The sequence below is a fragment of the Mesoplodon bidens genome, assembly GCF_964165515.1.
Source record: "Mesoplodon bidens genome assembly, chromosome: 10".
Classification (NCBI taxonomy): Eukaryota; Metazoa; Chordata; class Mammalia; order Artiodactyla; family Ziphiidae; genus Mesoplodon; species Mesoplodon bidens.
Window position 1 is genome coordinate 81325187 of NC_138172.1, and position 24390 is coordinate 81349576.

Sequence of the window (24390 nt, forward strand, 5' to 3'; positions counted from 1 at the left end):
ACCTCCTTTTAGAAACAGGGAAAGGAGGGAGTTCCCAAAACAAGGTCGCTTCTCGGCAGCACGACTGAATTCTGAGCTGCGCCTCAAGCCTCCTGGTCCAAGCACCCCAGGCCTGGCTGTCCCGGTGAGTCGGAAATAAACCAACCGACTGGTGGCTCTGACGAGGAGGCCCAGAGCCTCAGATGCTCCCACCGGGACCGAGGACGGGGCTGCCCTCGGCGGGGAGGAGGCCCAGAGCCTCAGATGCTCCCACCGGGACTGAGGACGGGGCTGCCCTCGGCGGGAGGAGGCCCAGCAGTCCCCAGAGGAGCCTCCAGGTGACTACTGGAGCCTCAGTCGTACTCCCACCCAGACCCCAAGTCACTAAGTGCCCCTGGACATTTCAGATACGACCGGGGCCTCATTAGCACAATGACTCAACGGATGGGTCTCATCAGGCACAGGCCCCAGGGCAGTCACAGTAACTTAGGTTTGAAGGAAAGGGTCTCCCCACCAGACCCTCCCCGCCACATTCCATCTCCCCCTCAGAGTCCGGCAGAGGTGGGAGGCTCTGCGGCGCACGAGTCGTGGGGGAGAGGGCTTTTCCGCACCCACACCGGGGCCACCCCTCTCTGCCCCCGCCACGCTGCCTGCATCAGATGCCGGCCCCGGGCACACAGGTTCACGGCCTTCTGCCCTCCCTACCCCCTTTCCAGGGAAACCGAAGCGGGGAGGCCGTTCCTTCCTAGAGGAAGCACCAATGTACTTAAGGATGAAAATGGTACTTCTGGGATCGAAGTGGGAGAAGAATTTCCGCCAAAAAGACTGGCCAAGAAAAGCAGCCCTGACAGAAATCTAAGAGCTCAATAAGCCCAGACGATCCCGTGATTTTAAACAGGGACCCTCCCCAGCTTGGCCCTTTACTTAGGAGACAAAGAAATCAGAACTGTGAAGCCAACCAGCAGAGAAAACGCCCCGGAACAATGCTGCCGGCCTGCGAGGGGCAGTCCCGGGCGGAGGGAGGCGAGCAGGGCAGCCAGAGGAAGAATGACTCACGGCTCCGAGAACAGTCTTTTCCAGACCTCGGGCCAGGCAACCGCCCAGGGAGGCTGGGCCGGGGCCCCTCGGAGCTCAGCACAGCACACGGAGTGTGGGCTCGCCCCCAGGTCCCACCCGCCAGTGGGCCTGCCGTCTGGGGGGGGCGGCCTGTAAGATCCTCTGTTCTCTCCTGATTCTACAAATCAACCAGGAGCAAGGGAGGCCTCAGTGAGCTGGCACACCCCCTCCCCTCCCCTGCAGCCTTCCTTTCCAGTGGATGAACAAAAAACACCACAGGAAGAGAGAGCAGCATCCAGTCCGGACACAGCCAGCTGCTGCCTGGACCCAGTGGTCCTTCAGGAACACCCACTGCTGAGGTTCTGCTGCAGGCAGTCTGTGTGTGTCAGGAGGCAGCCCTTACCTGAGCCCCTGCCTCAGAGGCGCTCCCGCTGAGCGCCGGGCTACAGGTTTAAACTGTGCAGGGAGGCATCCCGGGAAGCCAGGCACCCTCCCACCCTGCTTTCCCAGTACAGCGTTTTGTTTCCCCTGAAGGATGAACAGTAGCTGAGAGCTAGACTAAAGGTAGGAGGTCGACATCCTTATTAAATTATCAGTTGGCCCATCTACGACCCCATCACCCTGCCTGGATCAATGCAGAGAGAAATGTCTGAATTCAACATCAAGATCAAACTGGTTATTTCATGGGGGGAGGGATTTAGGGTCAATTTTTACTTTCTTTTTCAAACTTTTATATATGGCTTATTTTTTTTTAATGATCATCTATGATGTTCGTAAAAACAAGCAATTCATTACTTTCAAAACTGCTGAAGGTTGGAACAAGAAGAGGCATTTGCAGTCGACTTAGTCCCTCTCACGACAATATTGAGTGAACACTTAGTATGCACCAGGAACTGCGCTTGGGGGATAGCAGTGAGCACGGTGCCTGCTCCCAGCAGCTCGGGGGCTAGTACGAGGGAGAGGCAGGCAGCAGAGAACACACAGCTCAAGAAAACGCCACAGCAACAAGCGTAGTGCAGCACATACAAGTGTGCGGGGAGCTGTCTGCGGAGGTGACGTTTAGGTGGAGACTCGGATGGCACAGGATGTCAGGGGATGGAGCACTGCAGCAGAGGAAGCACCCCTGCAAAGCCCAGGAGGCAGGAGAGCCAGGAGAGTTAGAGGAACAGCAGGGCTGGGGCCAGTGAGCCAGACGGATAAGGCCAGCAGCACCCAGAGCACAGGAGTGAGGAAGAAGAACCACTTCAGCACGAGCGCGACGGGATTTGAAGCAGGGGATGCGGGATCTGGTTTATGTTCTAAAAAGATCTGTCTGGCTGGGCAGACAACGGATTGGGGTGAGCGGACACAGGAGTGGAAACGGCCTCCTTCCAGAAGTGGTCCAGCAAGAGATGATGGTGGCCTGGATAGCAGCTCAGGGCCTCCTGACTGTGGCACTAGTGACACCTGGGGCCAGACTGTCTTTGCTGTGGGGACTGTCCTGGGCACCACAGGACATTCAGCTGCATCGCTGGCCTCGACCCACTAGATGCTGGTAGCATATTGTCAAGAATCCCCTGGAGAGACCCATGGGCCTGGGGGCAGAGGGGTAGGCAGAGGGCCGGCGACAGACGCTCCATGTGCTGGTGGCAGTGGTGGGGCGGGGGGGGAACCTGCCGATGGACTGACCGTAGAGTGAAAGAGAAGAATCGAGAACAAGTTCATCATAACAGAAACATAGGATTTAAAAAACTAGCTGTTTTCACTCCTTTTACAAAACGACCCTCTCTTCTTCAGTCACCTTCACTCCATGCAGAATGGCCTGGAGGGAGCAGGTGAGGGCTGAGAGCCACACGATGTATCAGGACCTGGGGTCACTGGAACTTTCCAGGCTCCCTTGGTCTCTATTCTCCTGCTGGAGATGCTGAGTGGAGACCTGGCTGTCACCATGGTAAAAGCCTGTTATAAACGTCCCCAGAAAAGCGTGGCAGCTCCAGACTAACGAGCATCATTTCTAAGCCCTGGATGGCCCAGGAGCCTCGCACACTCTGGAACTGGGGGGAAATCCCTTGGCTGTCGGCCTGCGAATCTGGTGAAACTGGGTCACAGCTGGGGTGGACGGTGGGCTGAGGCAGAAAGGGCAAAAGTGATTCAGAGATGAGGCAACGCTTCTCCTGCAAGAGCAGTTAAATGTCCGTGGGACCCGAGGGCTGTTCCGCTTCAAGGCAGCTCGGGGTCTCCAGAGGCCGCATAAACCAAACACCCGGTGGCTGGGAGAGGCCTGAGCCCAGCGGTACCTAGACTTCCCGGGGCCGCACGTGTGCTGCACAAAGGTAGGGGGCGCTACTCACACAGACCACACACAAAGTCTGCCCCAGGGGGCGTATAATGTGGCAGGCCTGCTCCAGAGCACAGAGGCCTTGGCCCTGCATTTAAAATTCCTATTGTTCTGTGATTAAATGATAATAGAAATAAAGGTAACATACAACAGGGCATGCTGAGTCCTGCTTTGAGAATATGGATTCAGGGTTCTGCCCGCAGACAGACATGTCGGTCTTGAGGACGGGAAAGCTCATCACTGTTGCTAAGGAAGGGGAAGGGGGTGAGAGGTCAGGGGAGGCAGGGAAGGAAGCTTCTAGGAGGTCACAGGGTTGCTGAATTTTCCAAGCCCTGGGCCTGGACTTCTCACAGGACAATTCTAGCTCCTGAGGAAGAGACCAGGTTACAGACAGGAGGTGCTCCAGGTTGGGGGGGATGGAGGGGATTAAACACTTCCTAGGACGACAGGCTTGTTACAAAGGACCCCGAAGGGCTGTCCACATTCCTTTGTACGAAGGAATTTTGCTGTATCAAAGGTTGCTTGAAATAAGAGTATTCTTGTGCAAAAGGGGAGGCCAGTCAACTGTCTGGTCCTCCAGACATAGAAACAGCACTGACTCTCACGGGACCTGACGTGCATGCAGGGGGATGCTGGCCGAGCCTTGGGAGGCCAGTGTGGTGAAACCGAACCGGACCCTCAAGTCCAAGGCCTGTCCACTTCAGAACCACGTGACCATGGGGCCACTGCGAAATCTGAGCTTGGATTTCTTCAATCCATAACACAGGTACCGGAATGAACACAAAACTCAGCTCAGGGGACAGCACCGTGCGAGGGCGCTAGGACGGAACACGGAGCTATGGAGATACACGCTGTCATCACCATGACACCACATCATAACGATAACAAGTGTTTACTTTTGGACCAGAGGACGCTCCCCAGCTATTAAATAGCACCTAAACCACTGACCCCTCTCTCACAGCGATAACATGGCAGCCCGGGCCCCAGCCATCAGCACTCCCTAGGACCACTCACCGTCACCACCACGTAGAAGCACCAGATCACGGAGCTGAGGTGAAAGACGACCAGCTGTCCAGATTCGTTGAACTTGCTGTGCTTGACCTTGGAGAGATGAAGCCGTTTGCTGATTTTCTAAAGAATAAAGAGAATCCTGCATATTAACATGTGAGTGTATAGGTAACGGCAGGTTTCAAACTCCTGTTTTCTTCCCACAAAAGGGCTGAAGCCTCGTGTGTGCATATAGTCTTTAGTTTAAGACGAGCATTTCGAGAAAGCGGCAAGATGAATGTCTTTAGCTGAGATGTAAAGAAAACATCCCCCAAGGGTTGCTGTGTTCGACCCCTGAGGACATCGTGTCGTCATACCTCAGGCAGCTCCCTCCCGTGTAATAAACACTGCGGTCCTACGTGCTACGAAGGCTTTGAGGGGGATGGAGACCAAACTGTGGTGCAGGAGATCTAGTTGCTAAGACCAACCAAGGCCTCCAAACAAAGCGGAGGCCTCAGAGCTGCAGCCGCTCCACCTGCCGAATCCCCCCAGCTTCCCATCTCGGAATCCAGACACGTCACTCACGTCTAAAATGTACTCCTGCACCACAGCGTGCAGGATGATGGTGATGAAGATGTAGAACAAGACTGTGACCAGGTCCTTTGGCCCGTAGTGGTAGTGCACCATCTCGCCATCTGTGGAGGCAACGAGAGCCACGTCAGCATCCCTGGGTGAGGAAGTGCTCTGGGACCCAAAACTGAAAGGAGATCTGGAGCAGAATGTGCCATCAAATGCTTCCCTTTGGCTGTAACCCCAGACTTAGCAGAGTTTCTTCCCGAGAATCCCACCCACCCTCTGGACTTGGCCCTTGGGAGCACCAGTGCAGAGGGGAAAGGACAAGCCAGCACACGGCATATCATGACGATGTCTCCTGATCGGGGCAGGAAGGCACAGTGGCTGCAGCCAGCAGTTGGAGACAACCAACCTCCATCATTCCCTGGCTGTGTGACTATAGCAAAGTGACCAACTTCTCTGAGCCGTAATCGCCTTCCCTGTAAAAATGGGACTGCAGTTATACTTCATCAAGGAAGCATGATGCAGGGTTAAGAGTGTGGACTCAGGACTTCCCTGGTGGCACAGTAGTTAAGAATCTGCCTGCCAATGCAGGGGACATGGGTTTGATCCCTGGTCCAGGAAGATCCCACATGCCGCGGACTGACTAAGCCCGTGTGCCACAGTTACAGAGCCTGCGCTCTAGAGCCCACGAGCCACAACTACCGAAGCCCGCGCACCTAGAGCCTGTGCTCTGCAACGAAAAGAAGCCACTGCAATGAGAAGCCCGCGCACCACAACAAAGAGTAGCCCCTGCTCGCCACAACTAGAGAAAGCACGCAGCAATGAAGACCCAACGCAGTCAAAAATAAAAATAATTTTAAAAAGAGTGTGGACTCGGAAACCTGAGCTTGTATCAAAGCTCTGTCATTTATTTCCTCCCTCTTTGTTTTTGTTTTTATTTTTTTGATATTGATGATTTTTTTTTTTTTGCCATACCATGCAGCTTGTGGGATCTCAGTTCCTGGACCAGAGATTGAACCCAGGCCACGGCAGTGAAAGCCCGGAATCGTAACCACTAGGCCACCAGGGAACCCACACCTCCCTCTTTTTCAAAAAAATTGAAGTATAGTTGATTTATAATATTGCGTCAGTTACAGGTGTACAGCAAAGTGGTGCAGTTATACATATATAGTTTTTTAGATTATGTTCCATTATAGGTTATTACAAGATATTGAATATAGTCCTCTGTGCTATCCATTAAATGCTTGTTGCTTGTCTATTTTATATACAGTAGTGTGCATCTATTAATCCCATACTCCTGATTTATCCCTCGCACCACCTTCCCCTCTGGTAACTAACTATAAGTTTGTTTTCTATGTCTATCTGTTTCTGTTTTGTAAATAGATTTATTGTATTATTTTTTAGATTCCACATATGACTGATATCATATTTGTCTTTGTCTGACTTACTTCACTTGGTATGATAATCTCTAGGTCCATCCATGTTGCTGCAAATGGCATTATTTCATTCTTTTTTATGGCTGAGTAATACTCCATTGTGTGTGCGTGTGTGTGTATAAAACATCTTCTTTATCCAGGAAAAAAAAAGATGAAACTTTAATTCAAAAAGATATGTGCACCCCAGTGTTCACAGCAGCACTATTTACAAGAGCCAAGGCATGGAAGCAACCTAAGTGTCCGTCAACAGACAAGTGGATAAAGAAAATGTCATTTATTTCCTATGTGACTCTGGAGCACCTCTGACCTTTCTGTGCCTCAGATTCCTCATCTGTAAAATGAGGATAACAGCAGTTCCTGTACTGCAGGGTTACTGTGAGAATGAGGTGACTTCAAAAGTGCAGAGTGCTTACTTAGAATAATATCTGGTGCATAGTAAGTGCTATACATGGATTTGCTACTATTTTTGTTGTTGTTGGACTATCGTGAGGATTAAACAAGATAATCTGTATGCAAGATGCTTATCAGTGCCTATAACCATGGTAGGCATGCACTAAATAGTAGTTTAATAAAATATTATTTAGTAGTAATAAATTAGATGGAATCCCAGGTATCTAAGTCTTGTAAAGCTCTGCTACTACAGCCTCTCTCTCCACGGACAGAGGAGGATTCGTGCCTTCGTTCCAGTTGGCAGGCCTGGATCCCTGGTGCTCTGTGGCCCGCCCTCCCCCAGGCAGACATATTGGCCCCCTTTCCAGCTGTGCTGCCTTCGTGCTGAGTCACCCACGAGTCATCTCTCTTTGCTGGGATGCGTTTACCAGAAGGCAGGCCAGGGTGGGTGAGTTTCAGGGTGGCTGCAGAGCGAAGCAGAGCTGATTGGGTCACTCTGGGAGTCAACCCATGACCCCGCCACCCTGGACTGGGAGAATGCACTGGTGGGCGGTGGGCGGTGGGTGGGAGGGGCAGTAAAGACATGGAGCGCGTGAACTTTGAGATCAGACAAGCTTCCCGTTTTCCTCTCCCTCCTACCTTCCACAAAGACCCTACTGTGTGAGAGCCACTGGGCTAATTATTGAAACACGGAGATGAAAGACGCTGCCCTGGCTTCAGAGAGCACAGACCAGTGGGAAGACTGACAAATAAATGTACAATGACCTACAGACAGGCAGACAGCCACACGGTGCCAAGAGGTAAACACAGCCACACAGGGAGCCAAGGCAAGTGAGGGCCGACTCCAGCTGGGGCAGCCCCTCAGAGTCAACAGGAAGATATAGAAACTTGAGAACAAGCTGGGGTAGTCAGGTGCGGGGAGGAGGGCATCCTGGGCAGAGGACGCAGCATCTGCTAAGGATGCAGGCAAGGAGGAAGCAGTGCTGCAGGCAGCCAGGGTACCATGTCAAGGGGTGTGGACTTTATCCTGAAGGCAACGTGGAAACATCAAAGAATTCAAACTCAACAGGAAAATGAGCAAATTTGGGCTTCAGAAAGTTTACTCTGGCAGCAGTAAACAGCATCGTGCCTGGAGGTAGACACCAGTGATGCAGGTAAGGAACCACAGGGACCTGGATTAAAGGGGAAAAGGGAACAGGGAGGGAGGAGGGCCATCAGCGGCAGAGACCTGGTAAGACTAGGTGACTGACCCGGGAAGGGGCTGAGATCAGGGAGGGGAATCAGCACTGAGGACCGAGGAGGAAACGTGGGAGGAAGGGAAGAGATGGGCGTATGGGTCAGCCTGTCCTTCCTGCCCCTCCATCACAGGGCTGGCACTACCCTTTCCCTGCCTTCTTCATAAGGGAGGATCAAAGGAGACTACTTAGATGGCAGCATATTTTGAAACTGTAAAATAACTAAACACATGCAAAGTTTCACCATCGAGACCAACCTTATGAGGCAGAATAGGATTTATGCTCAATCAAACGAGCAGGGTCCAAAAGTAATTAAATAAGGTGTGTCAAGACTTTGGATTATCCATCTTAAAGCCCCTTCAAATCACCTCCATTCATCACCCCATATACTATGGTTCCAAAGAGATGTGACCAGAGCCTTAAAACCTTCTTGAAACAAGAATGGATGGATAGACGAATGCATTCTTTTTTCCTTTGCTGATGAGAGCTCCTTGCATGTTTATTCATCCACTAATAAACCACGTGCAGGGCCCCATGCTGGGTGCTGGGGGACAGCAGGGTTCGAGGTGGGCACGGCCCTGCCCTCTCGGAGCTTAGCCAGCGCACACCAAATTCTCTACACCTAAAAACCAGAGGCCAATAACAACAGCAACAACAAAAACAAAAAACAACCAGATTGAAAAATGGGCAAAGATTTGCAGCAATATGGGTGGACCTAGAGATTATCATACTAAGTGAAGTGAGTCAGACAGAGAAAGACAAATATCATATGATATCACTTATATGTGGAATCTAAAATATGATACAAATGAACTTATGTACAAAACAAAAACAGACTCACAGACACAGAGAACAAACTTATGGTTACCAAAGTGGAGAGGGAGAGGAGGGGTAAATTAGGAGTTTGGGATTAGCAAACACAAACTACTACAGATAAAATAAACAAGGTCCTACTGTATAGCACAGGGTACTATCATTAGGGAAATGTAGATCAAAACCGCAATGAGATACCACCTCAACCCCATGAGAATGGCCACAATTTAAAACAAACAAAAAAAACCCAAACAAACAAAAAACTGAAAATAACAAGTGTTGACAAGGGTGTGGACAAATTGGAACCTTCGTGCATTGTTTGTGAAAATGTAAAATGGTACAGTCACTATCAGAAACAGCATGATGATTCCTTAGAAAACGAAAAATAGAACTACCAGATGGTCCAGCAATCCTACTTCTAGAACAGACTCGAAAGAACTGGAAGCAGGATCTTGATGAAATATCTGTACACCCATGTTCATAGCACTATTCACAACAGCCAAAGGTAGAAACTGCCCAAGCGTCTATCAACAGATGAATGGAAAGACAAAATGTGGTCTATACATACAAGAGAACATTATTCAGCCTTAAAAAGGAAGGAAATCCTGTCACATGCTACACAGAGATGAACCTAAAGGACCTAAATGCTAAGGGAAATAAGCCGTCACTAAAAGACGAATACTGTATGATTCCATCACAGGAGCTTCCCAGAGGAGGAAAATTCAGAGAGACAGAAAGTAAGGGTGGTGGCCAGGGGCTGGGGGCAGGGAGGATGGCGAGTTGCTGTTTAATGGATACAAAGTCTCAGTTTTGCAATGAAGAGTTCTGGAGATTGCACAACTGTGTGAATGTACTTAACACTACTGAACTGTACACTCAGAGATGATTAAGATGGTCCATCTCACGGTATGCGTATTTCACTATAATTAAAAAAAAACACCAGCTGGCCAGGTGTGATCAGTGCTGTGACATGGGCAGGAAATGAGGAGGGGCAGGGTCCTGGGGAGGAAGGGTCACTGACGAGACGCAGGCCAGAGAGCTGGTGAGGGCGGAGTGGTCTGGGCGGAGGCATCCGGGGAAGGTCCTGCTGGACAGAGGATTGGAGCGACCTGCAGAGCAGGGGTGGGCAAGCCATGCCACGGGGGGCTCCCCCGACAGGTCGTGGTAAGACACGCTTCCAAAGGTTCTGGAGGACTGAGTCATAGACGCGCTCTTCCTGCCAGGTGGATGGGCTGGGGGGCCGGAATGGGGCCGGGAGGGCAGTCAGGAGGCACTCACAGGAGCCCAGGCTGGGGGGCGGGAGCGCCCTGCACTCAGATGGTGGCAGTGTTGTGGAGAAGACAAGTTGGGAGAGGTGTGGGTGATGGAACCAAAAGGACCAGCTGGCCGACTGGCCGTGGAGAATGACCCTAAAGTTCCCTCTGGCATCTGTCTGCCCTCTGTAGCCCCCATGCTTTCAGAATGCTTCAGCTTGCTGTCTCATTTGATCCCTGTAACCACCCATGGTGCGGGCAGAGGAGATGAAGAAACAGGGTTCACAGGGTAAAGGGACAGGGGCCATTTCTCAGGTCTCCCAGTGTCCGGCGGCCCAGCCCCGCCCCCAAAGCCACCTCACATCCCCCGGCCCCACCCCGCCCCCCTGCTGGTAAGAAGCTGCCGCTTTGATCTCTCTCTCCCTACAACAGAACAAGCAGCATGGTATCCAGATACTCACAAGCTGTGCTCTGATTCATGCAGATTACCTCTACTGCTTGCCCCTTGTCTGCTGCCTTCCTGCTTTTGAACACGGCAGGAAAGTAGATTGGTTTGGCCCCTTCTGCTTGCCACAGAGCTGTGGAGGTTGGAACTTTGTGTTTTTCCAAGAGGCTATAAACAAATGGATATTTTGGGGGTTTTTTTCTTTCTAAATTTTTGGCTGCTCACTAATTCTTATAAAAATCCTCACACTCCCCAAGTTAGAGCTCTGACCCTTTAAGGAGTGCCCCTATCCTGCATGAGCTCTCAAAAAGAACAGCGATGGTCTGGCAGTGAGCAACTGTGATTGTTTAGAAGAGTATGTTTCAGCACATCTCTGAGCTCTTAGACCAGAGGAGTGATTCTGGCCCTGAGTCACAGCAAAACGCCCGCAGAGACCAGGTGGGGAATGCAATGAGCAAAGTGGTGCAGGCGTCTTAAGATAAATCCTTTCGACACAGAGGCCACTGCACTAAACAGGGAACGGTCTTCAGTGCCACAATATGCTCCCCACTGTTTTTCCTTAGCTCTAGGGCCCTCTTGGTCTGTCTTCCACATTTCCACTTTGAGAGAGAAACAAGTTTAAGATCCACTTCCATTTCAACCTTACTAAAAGAAAAACAACAATTCAAACTGGGATACATGGTGGCTGCCAGGCAGTCTCAACGTCGGGAAGACGTTAGAGAGGAGTGGAGACTGTGGCAAAGTGCAGAGTGCATGTCCCAAGGGGTGAAGGAAGGAATGGGGATGGCCCTGGGAGGGGCGTGGCCCCATATTTCAAAAGCAAAGAGAGAAATCCCTACGTGAATCATCTGATTTTAAAATGCCGGTGACTAATTCCAAAACTGTAAAAACACTTTATGGGCCAACACCAAACTGCCTAAAGAAAATACACACACGAGCCAACTCTTACCACAGGCCACCAATTTGCAATCCTTAGCCCAGACGACCCCTGACACCTCCCAACACCCATATTCTGTGAGCCCTCTTTCCTATGCACCACCATGGAGTAGGTCAGTATATTCCCCCGGAGGGGTTAGCCTCACCCTGGAAGGAGCACCTTCAATAACGACCCACCCTCTGTGGATGTTATCCTGTCTTCCGTCAAAAGGGACACTTGCTTTGTTTATCTCTGATCAAAGTTTAAAAAGAGAGTCAGCGTGATCAGTAAGAGCCTGGCTGTCCTGACAACCTCAGGTGGAGCTGGCCCTTCAGGAGCAGCACTCTTACTGGCCTCCTGTTTTGTTTCCTGTGACTGATAGACATTTTCCTGTTTCCCCTGGTGTCACCTGTAAGCAGCTTCTCCCGCATGCCTTCACAGGCCCCGTCTTGTCCGGATACAGCTGTGCAATCTCTGGCCTCCTCCCCGGGACCTGAGCTGGCCCGTGGCCACCTGTGGCTGACGCCCCATCTGCTCTTTACGTCCCCTTAAAGTCTGGTCCCCTGCCAACGAGGCTTCTGCCTTTGTCTGAAAACCTGGCGGCTTAAAGAGCATCACTGCACAACGTGGATGCCTCCTTTCTCTCCCGGCTTTCCTCCTAAGTCCTGCAAACCTGGATTTGTAGAAGTTACTTTCTATTGGTTTTTGTGCTTTTGGCCAACTCTGTTTTCCCATTATTTTGAATCTTTTACAATATATATAAATCCAAAACTTAGATATGAAAAATAAATACCATAAGCAAAATCAAAAGGCAAGTGATGACCAAGGGGAAAATGTTTACAATTCAGATCATAAAAAAAGGCTAATCTCGCTAATGTATGAAGAGCACCTAGAACCTAAGGATGAAAAGATAACAAACCCAACAGAAGAATGGGCAAAGGGTATGAACGGACAGTTCACAGAAAAAAGAAACACAGGTGGCCCTTATACATTTAAAAGGATGCTCAACCCCACACAGAAGAGAAATGAAGGGACTTCCCTGGTGGTCCAGTGGTAAAGAATCCACCTTCCAATGCAGGGAACGGGGGTTCGATCCCTGGTCGGGGAACTAAGATCCCACGTGCAGCGGAGCAACTAAGCTCGCATGCCACAACTACTGAGCACGCACGCCTCAACTAGAGAGCCTGCATACCTCAAACTACAGAGCCCACGTGCTCTGAAGCCCACACGCCACAACTACAGAACCCATGAGCTCTGGAGCCCGCACACCGCAACTAGAGAGAGAAAACCCACACAACACAACTAGAGAGAAGCCTACATGCCGCAACGAAGAGCCCACGTGCTGCAACGAAAGATTCCACATGCCACAATGAAAGATCCCACATGCCACAATGAAAGATCCCACATGCCGCAATGAAGATCCCACGTGCCACAACTAAGACCCAACGCAGCCAAAAATAATAAACAAATAAGATAAATATTTTTTTAAAATATGCCAGACTTCCCCGGTGGCACAGTGGGGGTAAGCTGGGATGAAGTGAGAGAGTGGCATGGACATATATACACTACCAAATGTAAAATCAATAGCTAGTGGGAAGCAGCCACATAGCACAGGGAGATCAGCTCGGTGCTTTGTGACCACCTAGAGGGATGGGATAGGGAGGGTGGGAGGGAGACGCAAGAGGGAAGAGATATGGGGATCTATGTATATGTATGGCTGATTCACTTTGTTATAAAGCAGAAACTAACACACCAGTGTAGAGCAATTATACTCCAATAAAGATTTTTTTTTTAAAAAAAGAATCCACCTGCCAGTGCAGGGGACACAGATTCGAGCCCTGGTCCAGGAAGATCCCACATGCCGTGGAGCAACTAAGCCCATGCACCACAACTACTGAGCCTGTGCTCCAGAGCCCACACGCCTCAACTAGAGAGCCTGCGTACCTCAAACTACAGAGCCCACGCACTATGGAGCCCATGCACCACAACTAGAGAGAGAAAACCCACACGCCACAACTAGAGAGAAACCCGTGTGCCGCAACTAAGACCTGATGCAGCCAAAAATAATAAATAAAAGTTTTTAAAAATATGCCGTGGGCTTCCCTGGTGGCGCAGTGGTTGAGAGTCCGCCTGCCGATGCAGGGGACATGGGTTCGTGCCCTGGTCCGGGAGGATCCCACATGCCGTGGAGCAGCTGGGCCCGTGAGCCATGGCCGCTGAGCCTGAGCGTCTGGAGCCTGTGCTCCGCAACGGGAGAGGCCGTGGTGGTAAGAGGCCCGCGTACCGCAAAAAAAAAAAAAAAAAAAAAAAAATGCCGGACTTCCCCGGTGGCACAGTGGTTAAGAATCCTCCTGCCAATGCAGGGCGCGTGGGTTCGAGCCCTGGTCAGGGAAGATCCCACATGCTGAGGAGCAACTAAGCCCGTGCACCACAACTACTGAACCCACGTGCCACAACTACTGAAGCCCGTGCACCTAGAGCCCGTGCTCCGCAACAAGAGAAGCCACTGCAATGAGAAGCCCGTGTACCGCGACGAAGAGTAGCCCCCGCTCTCCGCAAGTATAGAAAGCCCGTGCGCAGCAACGAAGACCCAACGCAGTCATAAATAAATAAATAAATAGTTATTTTTTTTTAAAAAGCCACTCTTCTCAGTAACATTCTGTTTAAAAAAAAGAAAAAGAAGAGAAATGAGCTACAACTACAATGAGATACCATCTCATCCCTATCAGATTGGCAGCAATCCAAAGCTTGACGCGCACTCTTGCTGAGGCTGCGGGGAAACAGGCTCTCTCTCACGCTGCTGGTGGGATGCAAAATGGACTACCTCGTCGGAAGGGCAATTTGGTAATTGCCATCGCGATTACAAACACGTCAGCCCTTGGATTCGGCAATTCCACTTCTGGGAATTTATCACACAGCCGTACCTGCCACGTTCAAAATGACACATGCACAAGGTTGCGCACAGCAGCATGGTTTTTGACAATAAACTGATGGAAACCACCCAAGAAGTTTTCATCTACGGAGGACCGGGTAAACAGACCAGAGTTATAAACACGGGGGCTTATAACACACAGTTGTGACAAGCTGTGGCTGTGGACCACAGTGCCAGCCTCTCCGTGGATCCCAGGGGTGCACACTGCTACATGTATGTCCACCCCAGGACCAGTGAATCAGAAACTTGGGCATGACCCAGGGATCTGTGCTTAAATTCCCCAGGGGATTCTGACATACGTACTGATATAAACAGTGGAGCCATTTTTAAAAATCAGGGAGAAATGAAGGGCAAGAACAGGTCAAACTAATCAGGAAACGTGAAAGCAGAAGAGCGGTTGCTTTGGGAGGGGGTGTTGACCGGAGGGGCATGAGAAGGTCGGGAGGGCTGTCTTCCGACCTGGTGCGCACGGAGGTAAAAATTCATCACACTGTGCCCTTAAGAATGTGTGTGCTTTACTACTGTACAAACCACCTGGTCTGTGGTACTTTATCATGGCAGCCCCAGCAAACTAATACACACACACACACACACACACACACTCCCTCCCTCTCTCTCCCTCCCTCCCCCTCCCTCTCTCCCTCCCTCCCTCCCTCTCCCAGGCTGCCCAGAGAATTAAAGAATCTGCAGAGTTACCATTTTAACCCCAGACTGCATGATTTGTAATCTATTTTCTCCAGTTTTATAGAAGGTAGGAAGACAAGGATATTTTTATGATGTAAAAATGTCGCAAAAAATGAGAGATGTACTAAAGAGAATTTGGAAATAAAAGTGCCCAGCCTCTACGTAGTTTTCCTGATGTACCATTCCTTTTTATAAGGCTATATAACCTGGCCTGTGGCCTTCAAGAAAGAAATATCTCAGTAACTCCTGGTGCCAGGCCCACACTCAGCCCACAGCTGTTTCTAAGTCTGAGGCTTCTACCTACAACCGGCCTGGGCAGACAACATGCAGCGCACGAAGAGCACCTGCGAGGCGGAAGGTGTGAACTTTTTGTTAATTCAATGAGCTCCATAAAGAGGAAACAGCTCCTCGAGATCACATACCAAAAAATGTCTAAAATCACAGCCTTTTTTTTAACTTGGATAAAAATAACATCAACAAGTTCATTGTTAAATTAAGGACAAAAAATTATTTCAGTAAGAACAACTGAGTAAGAAAAAAACATGATCCTGGCTAGACAGGAGAAGAAAAGATTTGATCAGGAGAAATGGGAGCGTGGGGGAGGGGAGGCAGCCGTTCAAAGATGCTACCGGCTTGGTCAGCTTCAGGCTGGTTAACAATTAGCCACAGTGACTCAACTCAGTGGTTCTTGCTTAAGCCTCTAGAAGCTCCACGTGGGATAAATTCTCCGGGCTGTAACAGGGGATTGGACAAAAATCAAGTCTAGGCGGGAAGGGGACACACTTCCGAGGTGCTGTTACCTGGAGGTGACCTCTTACGGTCCCTCCACTTTCCTGCACGACTGACTGTTATACTTAAATAATAACTGCTATGGTCTGAATGTTTGTGTCCCCTGCCAAGTTCACATGTTGGAATCCTAACCCCCAAAGATGATGGCATTAGTGGGTGGGGCCTTTGGGGAGGTGTTTAAACCATGAGGATGGAGCGAGCCCTCATGCATGGAATTACTGCCCTTATAAAAGAGGCTCCAGGGCTTCCCTGGTGGCGCAGTGGTTGAGAGTCCGCCTGCCGATGCAGGGGACACGGGTTCGTGCCCTGGTCCGGGAAGATCCCACATGCCGCGGAGCAGCTGGGCCCGTGAGCCCTGGCCGCTGAGCCTGTGCGTCCGGAGCCTGTGCTCCGCAACGGGAGAGGCCACAGCAGTGAGAGGCCCGCGTACCGCAAAAAAAAAAAAAAAAAAAAAATGAGGCTCCAGAGAGCTCCCTTACCCGCCCACCACGTGAGGACACAACAAGAAGTCTGTGACCTGGAAGAGGGTCCTCACCTGACCAGGCTGCACCCTGATCTCGGACGTCCAGCTACAGAACAGTGAGAAGTAAATTTCTGTTGTTTATAAGCCACCCAGTCTGCAGTGTTTTGTTATAGCAGCCTGAACAGACTAAGTAAGTTTAATGAGTAGTTTCTGCTTACGGAAAAAATAAAAGATCAAGTCCAGGGCTGGCTATAAGCCCCACTCTTCCTCAGATGCCAACCAGTACAGTGAGGGCAGTGAAGACTCTGGTTTATTTTCTCTTATCCGTATAGACAGGACCTTAGGGCCAAAGGGGATCTTGGCAGCTGTTTGGCCTGAGGGACCCGGATGGACCCAGATCTCTGCCTTCCTCGTTGGGTCCCCTGGGCCATGCCCACCATCCCGTTTGGCAACCCACCCTTCCCACAGCTCCCCTGGGCCCTGGTGCTGCACGGGGTGTGAGCAGCCCAGCCCCTCCTCTGCCCTTACTGCTGTATCCTTGGGAATGTCCAGCAACTCTCTCCCTTGGTATAAAAGGACAAGGCCAGGCTCTGTGAGTCTCAAGTCTCCTGTAGCTGGACAGACCACAGGTCCGGGTTGGGCAGCTTTTGTCTGTACTCAAGTCAGGTTTCCTCCTCGGGAGCCCCTGTCGTCCACCTGTCTCTTCCCTTTTTGTCCCCCACAAGCTCATCTTACAAACAGGGGCTTGGTTTGATATGGGATGCCAATCTTCCAAGTACATGATACAAGCACAAGACAAGAGTAACTCCTACCAGCTAGCAAGGGAACAAAACACACTCTGAGCCCTGGCCAAAGGCCTTCGCTGAATGAGGCTTTAAAACCATCTGTCTGAGGTTGTTTTGATGGGGCCGTGGGTCTCATCTTGGAAGGGCTGTGAGAACAAGGGCCACGCTATGGTGTGGGAGGGTCCCGGGCTTTTCACCTCCAGCTGCTAAATGCTACACGGCAGCTGGTGGTGATAAAACCCCCGGGACCAACAGAGCCAGGGGATGGGTCCTTGTCCCCTTTGCTTACTGTGAAACCAACCCTTCTCTCAAAGAGGTCCCTCGCGCCCAGGCTTCTCCCTCTTAGGTGCCCAGGAACACCTAGGTGCCCATGACTTCTGGGCAGCAGCAACCCAGCTGGAAACCAAATCCACCCAGGGATAGTCCCCCCTCCCCCGCTCCTAGACTAAACAGTTACAGCAAAACCAAAACTGGACGAGAACAGAAAGATGCAAATGAGTTACTGGATTTACGGGGTTTCCCTCTCTTACCTTTGGGGTTGGAAGCACAGGGTCATCTGCAAGTCTACTTAGAGCTTTTCACCCAGGGCAGCAGCACTTCAAACACCTGGGGATCTCGTTAACATGAAGGTTCCAGTGCAGAAGGCCTGAGGTGGGGCCTGGAGTCTGTGTTTCTAACAAGTTCCCAGGTGATGCTGGTCTGTGGACAACCTGAGTAGCAAGTGCCTCCTGGATTCCTGTCTTTAGGAATCGTTGGGGTTGACAGTGACCTTCACCCTCGATTTGACAGGTGGGGATGGAGACCCCGACACGACATGGTTTACCCAAGACAACTCAGCAAACTAGTGGCACAACTAACTCAAAAGAACCTGGTACATTTTAGCCTGTCTGGGGTCACCTGTTCTCCATCAGAAGGGGAGCCAGCAGGCCACGAGTCTGTCTGCGGGAAGACTCGAGCCTCTATTCTTTGCTGCCCTTTTACAGTCCACATACTTCTGGCCATAACAGCAGATACTCTGTGGTATTTGAATCAGAAAGACTTGGAGTGTCTAATGGCAAGACCAGACACATGACATTTTATTCCTTGCCGGAGCTGGGCTGGGTGTATGGTTGCAGATAAAATACAGGACGGTCAGTGAACCTTGAATTCCAGACAGAGAATACTCTTCTAGTATAATTATGCCCCACATATACTTTGAGATATACTTACACTTAAAAAAGTACTTGCTGTTTATCTGAAATGCCAATTTAATAGGTGGTCTTAGATTTTTTATTTTCTAAGTCTGGCAACCCTAACAGGTGGGAATGAGGAGAGACGGGATGTGGTGACAAGAACATTTCCTGCTTAGGGACCTTTCTGGTGGCACAATGGTTAAGAATCCGCCTGCCAGTGCAGGGGACACGGGTTCGAGCCCTGGTCCGGGAAGACCCCACATGCCGCGGAGCAACTAAGCCCGTTCGCCACGACTACTGAGCCTGTGCTCTAGAGCCCGCGAGCCACAACTACTGAAGCCCGCGCACCTAGAGCCCGTGCTCCACAACAAGAGAAGCCACCGCAATGAGAAGCCCGCGCACCACAACAAAGAGTAGCCCCCGCACGCCACAGCTAGAGAAAGCCTGTGCGCAGCAACGAAGACCCAACGCAGCCAAAAATAAATAAATAAATAAATAAAAATTTATAAATTAAAAAAAAGAACATTTCCTGCTTCATCACTGTTGACCTTAAAGAAAACCCCAAGGACGCCGGCACTGCCCTGAGATGCACAACTTCTGACTGCAACAACTGTGCCCATCACCTCTTTGAGTTCATCTCTCTGAACGGAGCTTAATCTTCTTAACTAGCTATTATCATGTGACAGAATCATATATTTACAGCTAGTATTATGAGTTGAACCGTGTCCCCACAAAACTCCCATGAATTCCTAACCCCTAGCACTTCAGAACGTGAGCTTATTTGGAGTTAGGGTTATTGCAGATGTAAAGAGTTAAGATGGGGCCACAGTAGAGTAGAATGGGTCCTAATCCAGTATGACTGGTGTCCCTTTAGAAAGGGGAAATGGGACGCAGAGGCTACCACGGACTCAAGGTAAAGATTGGTGTCCCGCTGCCACAAGCCAGGGAGCATGGCCCTGCTGACACCTTGATCTTGGACTTGTACAATATGTTACATTTCTGTTGTTTAAGCCACTCACCTTGTGGTATGTTTGTCACCACTGGCCTATAGGCACGTGCTGGGAGCCGGGAAGAAGATAGGAGAGAAGGAGAGGGAGGAAAGGAAACAGGCAAAAAAACTCATCAGCGTTCCCACTGGCTATTTTCTATAGAACTTGAAAACCTCTGCTGAGGGAGGATGAGGGATTTAGAAATGGTAGATCACGTTGTATGAAAACCGTTACTGCTCTCCTAAAATTCACATTTTCAACACTGAGTTGAACGAGTTACAGGCCCCTTAAAGAAGAAACCTTAGAAATCAGCATTGACCCTGGTTATACAAACAGGATCCATCCCCAAGCACCTGCAGCCTTAAAGCGATTTGTGGGGGGAGGGCTTTAAATTCGCAACCTCAACAGGCCTCGGTTATGAACTGCTGCTTTCCCGTGAGAAATCTGCCCTCCTCTGCAACTTATAAACCAAACATCACCACACTGGGTTTGGTGATCAAGGAGCTCAAAACAAAATTAAAGAGGCTACTCTGATTGCACTGTCTCTCTGGATGATTTGCTTGTCCTACTTCAAACAGCCCCAAATGGCAGATTTAAATAAGAGTCAGGCTATTTAGCAATAGTTGATCTTCTCTTGCCGTATGGATTTTATGTCCCTTCACCTCTACCCAGGCCTTCTTCTGGCCTGGAGGAGGATTCTAGGGGTAGAACTGCATAGCCCCATCCTAGAAAAATGCCAAACCTTGCAGGCTCCTGTCACACTGGCCTTCCTTCAGGGGCTAGAATGTGCCAAGGTGTCTGTGCCTCACTTGAGGCCTTTGCACATGCTGATCCCTATGCCTGGAACGTTCTTTCTTCTGCCCAGACCCCCTCCCTAAACCCCCCTACACCACCTGCACACACACTCGGTTCAAATGGCAGTTTCCCAGAAACACCTGGTCATCACCCTTTGATTTTTCCTTATCACACAACCTTGCATATTTCCTTCACCACCCTTATCACAACTATAAGTATTTATTGTTTGCTGTGTATTATCTATTCTCTCCCTAATAAACAGTAAGTTCCGCGAGTCAGAGATCAGACATGTTTTATAATTACTTTATAGTCCGGGCCTGACACACAGCAGGCACACAAATATTTGTTTGGATTAATCAATTAATTAATTAGTTAAAACAAACAAATTGAGGGCATGATAGGAACTTGGGGGGACACTCCTCCTGCTCGGAAGCTTTGGGCTCAGCCCTGGAGCATGAAGCCTTTGCTTCACGCTACATGAGAGGGAAGCGTTAGGATATCACTTGTCTCCCAATTTCTCTGGCAAAGTCTTTTTTCAAACTAAAAAAAAAAATCAACCCTCTGGTCATGATCTGGCTTTACAAATAGACCCTTCCTACAATAAAGGCACGTCCCGCTCACATGTACTTCAACTGCCATGGTCCCCAGGACAACACTTCCTCCTGGTAGCTAACAAAGCAGTGCTGGGCTATGATCTGGCGTCCCCTCTAAATCCAGGGACTTTCCTGGCGGTCCAGTGGGTTAAGACTCCACGCTTCCACTGCAGGGGGCACGAGTTCGATCCCTGGTCAGGAAACTAGGATCCCACGTGCCACGTGGCATGGCCAGAACATTTTTTTAATTTTAAAAATTAAAAAAAGGAAACTGACTTCGGGCAGAAATGTAATGAAAATACGAGCACAACCTTTGATAGGTGGATATCTTTTTATAAATTAATAAACTGGCATTTTGACATTAAAAAAAGAAGCCTATGCATTTTATATTTACCAAAAAACAGGACTTATGGGTCATAAGAATTAGATGACCGAGGGTATTTTGGCAATACATATATAAAACCTTTAAAATGTACATACTACTCGACCCAGAAATTCCAGTAATAGGAATTTATCCTAAAAAATAATCATGAATGCAGGAAGTCACAAGAATGTTTACTGTAGCACTATAAAAGCTGGAAATATCCAATAATATGGGATTGAATAAATAACTGTAGTAATCCCTATTAATAAATACTCTGTAGCTTTCCAAAATGTCTTATTGAATGGAAGAATACTGAAGGACATGGTAAAAGGGTTCATCATCCGCTAACAGCAAAAAACTGGTTATGACTCAAGAGTCCAAAATGCTAACTGTAGTTTTTGGGTGATGGGGTCATGTGTGATTTTTATCTTCTCATGCTTAGCTGTATTTTATAAATTTCCTGTGAGAGTCATAAATATACTTTGGAAAATGTTTATTTAAAAAATAAAAAAATAAACTGCAGGTACGCGGTGAGAGGCCCGCGTACCACAAAAAAAAATAAAATAAACTGCAGCCAGTCACGAAAGGACAAATACTATATGATTCCACTTATATGAGGCCCTAGAAGAGTCAAATTTATAGAGACAAAGTAGAATGGTAGTTGCCAGCGGGTGGGGGAGGGGAGAATGGGGGGTTATTGTTTAAGAGGTTAGAGTTCAGTTCTGCAAGATGAAAACAGTTCCAGAGATGGATGGTGGTGATGGCAGCCCAACACAGAGAAGGTACTTCAATGCCACTGAACCCGTACACTTAAAAATGACTAAGATAGTAAATGATATGTGTATTTTACCCCAATTTTTTTTAAAACCAAAAAAACTTAAAGAAAAATTTAAATCATAAGTACAGCTGGGTCTAGAGGTGTCCTAGTTATTAGGATTTTCAAGAGACAGGAGTAGAGAAGGCTGAATTTGACCTTGGACCACACAGCATCAAACAAGACAGTCTGTGTGCCTGCCAGGCTGGCATGTGCCTGGGGATGAGCTGGTGTTGCCATGTCTCCTGACTACGGCGCTGGCCATGGCATTTCCTGTCTCTTCCTTCACAAGCGTGGAGTTTTCTCCCTCTCCTGCCAGCGTCCCTCGCTCTGATTCTAGACGAAGGGCCGAGTTGGCTGTCCCAGAGGGGTGACTTCCCCCAGAGCCTGGCTACAGGGACTGCAGGGGCAGGAGAGTCCAGGAAAGACTCCAGCCACGTCCTGCAGAGACCATGGGTTAAGGGATTTGCCCCCAGCGACCTTCAGCTAGCCGCTGGAGCCAGGCCAAGAAAGGAATCTGACCTCCAAGTCCAGACAACTCGCCTGTCCACTGCAGAATGAAGAGGGGAGGGCTGGATTCAGTGAAGAACATTCCACCTTTATTCACCATGAGGGCACCGACGATGCCCAGTTCCTGGAGGTGGACCCGAGAACCTCAAGCTTGCAGAGCCTCGGGCTGAGGGCTAGACGTGGCCCGAAGCTGCATCTTCACAGCAACAGGGAGTTGGATGCTGAGTCTAAATATCTAAAATGATCATACACATACACAGGAAAAGGAAGTTTTCCAAGAACTTTGGGGTTAACAGGGCCCAGGAAAGATAGAGACCAGTGCTTTTCTTACCTGCTGTAGGCACGCTAACATTATACTGAGGTAAAATAAATAGGAAGGCAGTCTTGGCGGTGACCTGTGAAATAGAGGGAAAAAGTTCCACGTTAGCTTCTTGTCCACATCGAAAGAAACAAGCAAAGCCTGCTACCAGCCCTCGGGCCACGCCTTTCACATCTCAGACCCACAGGCCTCTCCAATGAAGGGTTTCACCTAGAGCACAAGTTGGCACCATTAGTTTTTTTCCCATTTTCTTTAATGACATCGCTTCCCAATATCTGCACTAAAAACAAAAGAAACAATCCCAAGTCCTGGATGGTATCTAGACTTGTACTCGCTGCAGATGGTATACAACAAGGTGTGCTCGGCCGGCCGAGAGCTCACCAGCAAAGGGTACAAATCTGTCTGCCATTCATTCATTCATCCATTCATTCATTCAAGTGTTTATCAAGTTAGTTCTAAGTCCCCAGCATTGGTGAAGTCAGAAACTAACAGAAGATAAGGTCACAGCCTTCCAGAGGTTTCCAGAACTTAGGACCTAGCCGAGGTTCCCCAGCATGCTGGCTAACTGCACCATGGGCGGCAGCCCGCAAAGTCTAAACCTGAGCCTCAGAAACAGAGAATTCCAGCTGCTAATTTCACATATGACCGGGGGGGGGCAGGACTTAACACTCCACACTGTTCGTCTGTTTATTTCGAAAGCTGCCTTTAAAATCTTGGTTGTGCTGTGAAAAAACTGTGGTTGTCACTTGGTTATTAATGGCCAGCTCAGTCCTCTTGCAGTTCAGCCGCAGGGGAGAGACTACAGATGCAGGATTTGAAGCTTGGGCTCAAGAACCGACTGCCTAGGTTCAGACGCTGCCTCTGCATTTGCCCACCTCACAGCCAGGAGCCGTGATCTTACACCTGGAGCCTCACTTCCCGTGTCTCTGAAAGGCGGGATATTTGTGGTACTCCAGCTGGTCTGGGTGGCGATGGCCCAGCTGTTAGCATTGTTTAAAGCTCCCCAGATGTTTCTGACGTGCAGCTGGGGCTGAGAAGCACCACCACGTGGTTCTGGAGCAGGTGGGGAGGCCAGGTGAGGGGCGGCCAGACCCCAGGCCTTTTCTGGGAGGCCCCTGGGGACACCTCATCAGTAGCGTTACTGGTTCTCCTCTAAACAAAAAGATGTGAAGGGTGCACTGTGGGTGTGCAGGAAACACACTGGACTGTGGCAAAAGCAGCAGGGAAACGGTTGAATGATGCCTTCCGGCCCCTCCACCAAATGCTGTACCATGCTCAGGGCACAATCTCTCCTTCAGTTTTATTCAGGAAACACACTCGTCTTTTAAGCTGGTGGGCTGAAGTGGACCTCTGTGGGGTTCTGGCTGACCATATCCCTTTGCCCCTTCCCAACATACCAGGACTTCCAGAGGAGACACCTCTCCCCAGCTGTGTGTTGTGAGGGTGTCACTGTGGTGACCACAGCCCTCCCAGGAGGATACAGGGAGCAGACCCTCTCCCCAGCCCATCAGACCCCCTCTCCTGGGCTCTGAATCTTGAGTGGGGATGGAGGAAGAGCTGGTTAGCCCTGAGTGCCTTCCAGACTTTTCTGCTGGGGTTCCCACAGCCTTGCCCTGGAGCACAGACCCCATCACCTGTATGAACCCCCAGACAGCCTCCTGAAGTTGGCCAGAGTCCATTCCTAAGAGACATCAGAATCCCGTGTGTAGAGCACATTCGAACCCCTGGGGGAGCTTCCAGAATCTCGATGCCTGGGCTGCCCCAGCCAATTAACCCTG

At 49.8% G+C, this 24390-nt stretch overlaps 1 protein-coding gene across 6 annotated transcripts in view; it reads right to left on the minus strand.

The window, feature by feature from the left end:
* The window catches only part of TRAM2 (translocation associated membrane protein 2), an 83642-nt gene that overhangs the window by 13281 nt on the left and 45971 nt on the right, over positions 1-24390 (minus strand). For all 6 annotated transcript variants that reach the window (XM_081245479.1, XM_081245480.1, XM_081245475.1 and 3 more), the window contains exons 2-4: positions 22625-22688; positions 4925-5034; positions 4367-4483 (exon numbers count right to left, since the gene is read on the minus strand). In XM_081245479.1, the coding sequence (XP_081101605.1) occupies positions 4367-4483; positions 4925-5026 (219 nt within the window). In that variant the 5' untranslated portion in view covers positions 5027-5034; positions 22625-22688. The remainder of the gene's footprint in view (positions 1-4366; positions 4484-4924; positions 5035-22624; positions 22689-24390) is intronic.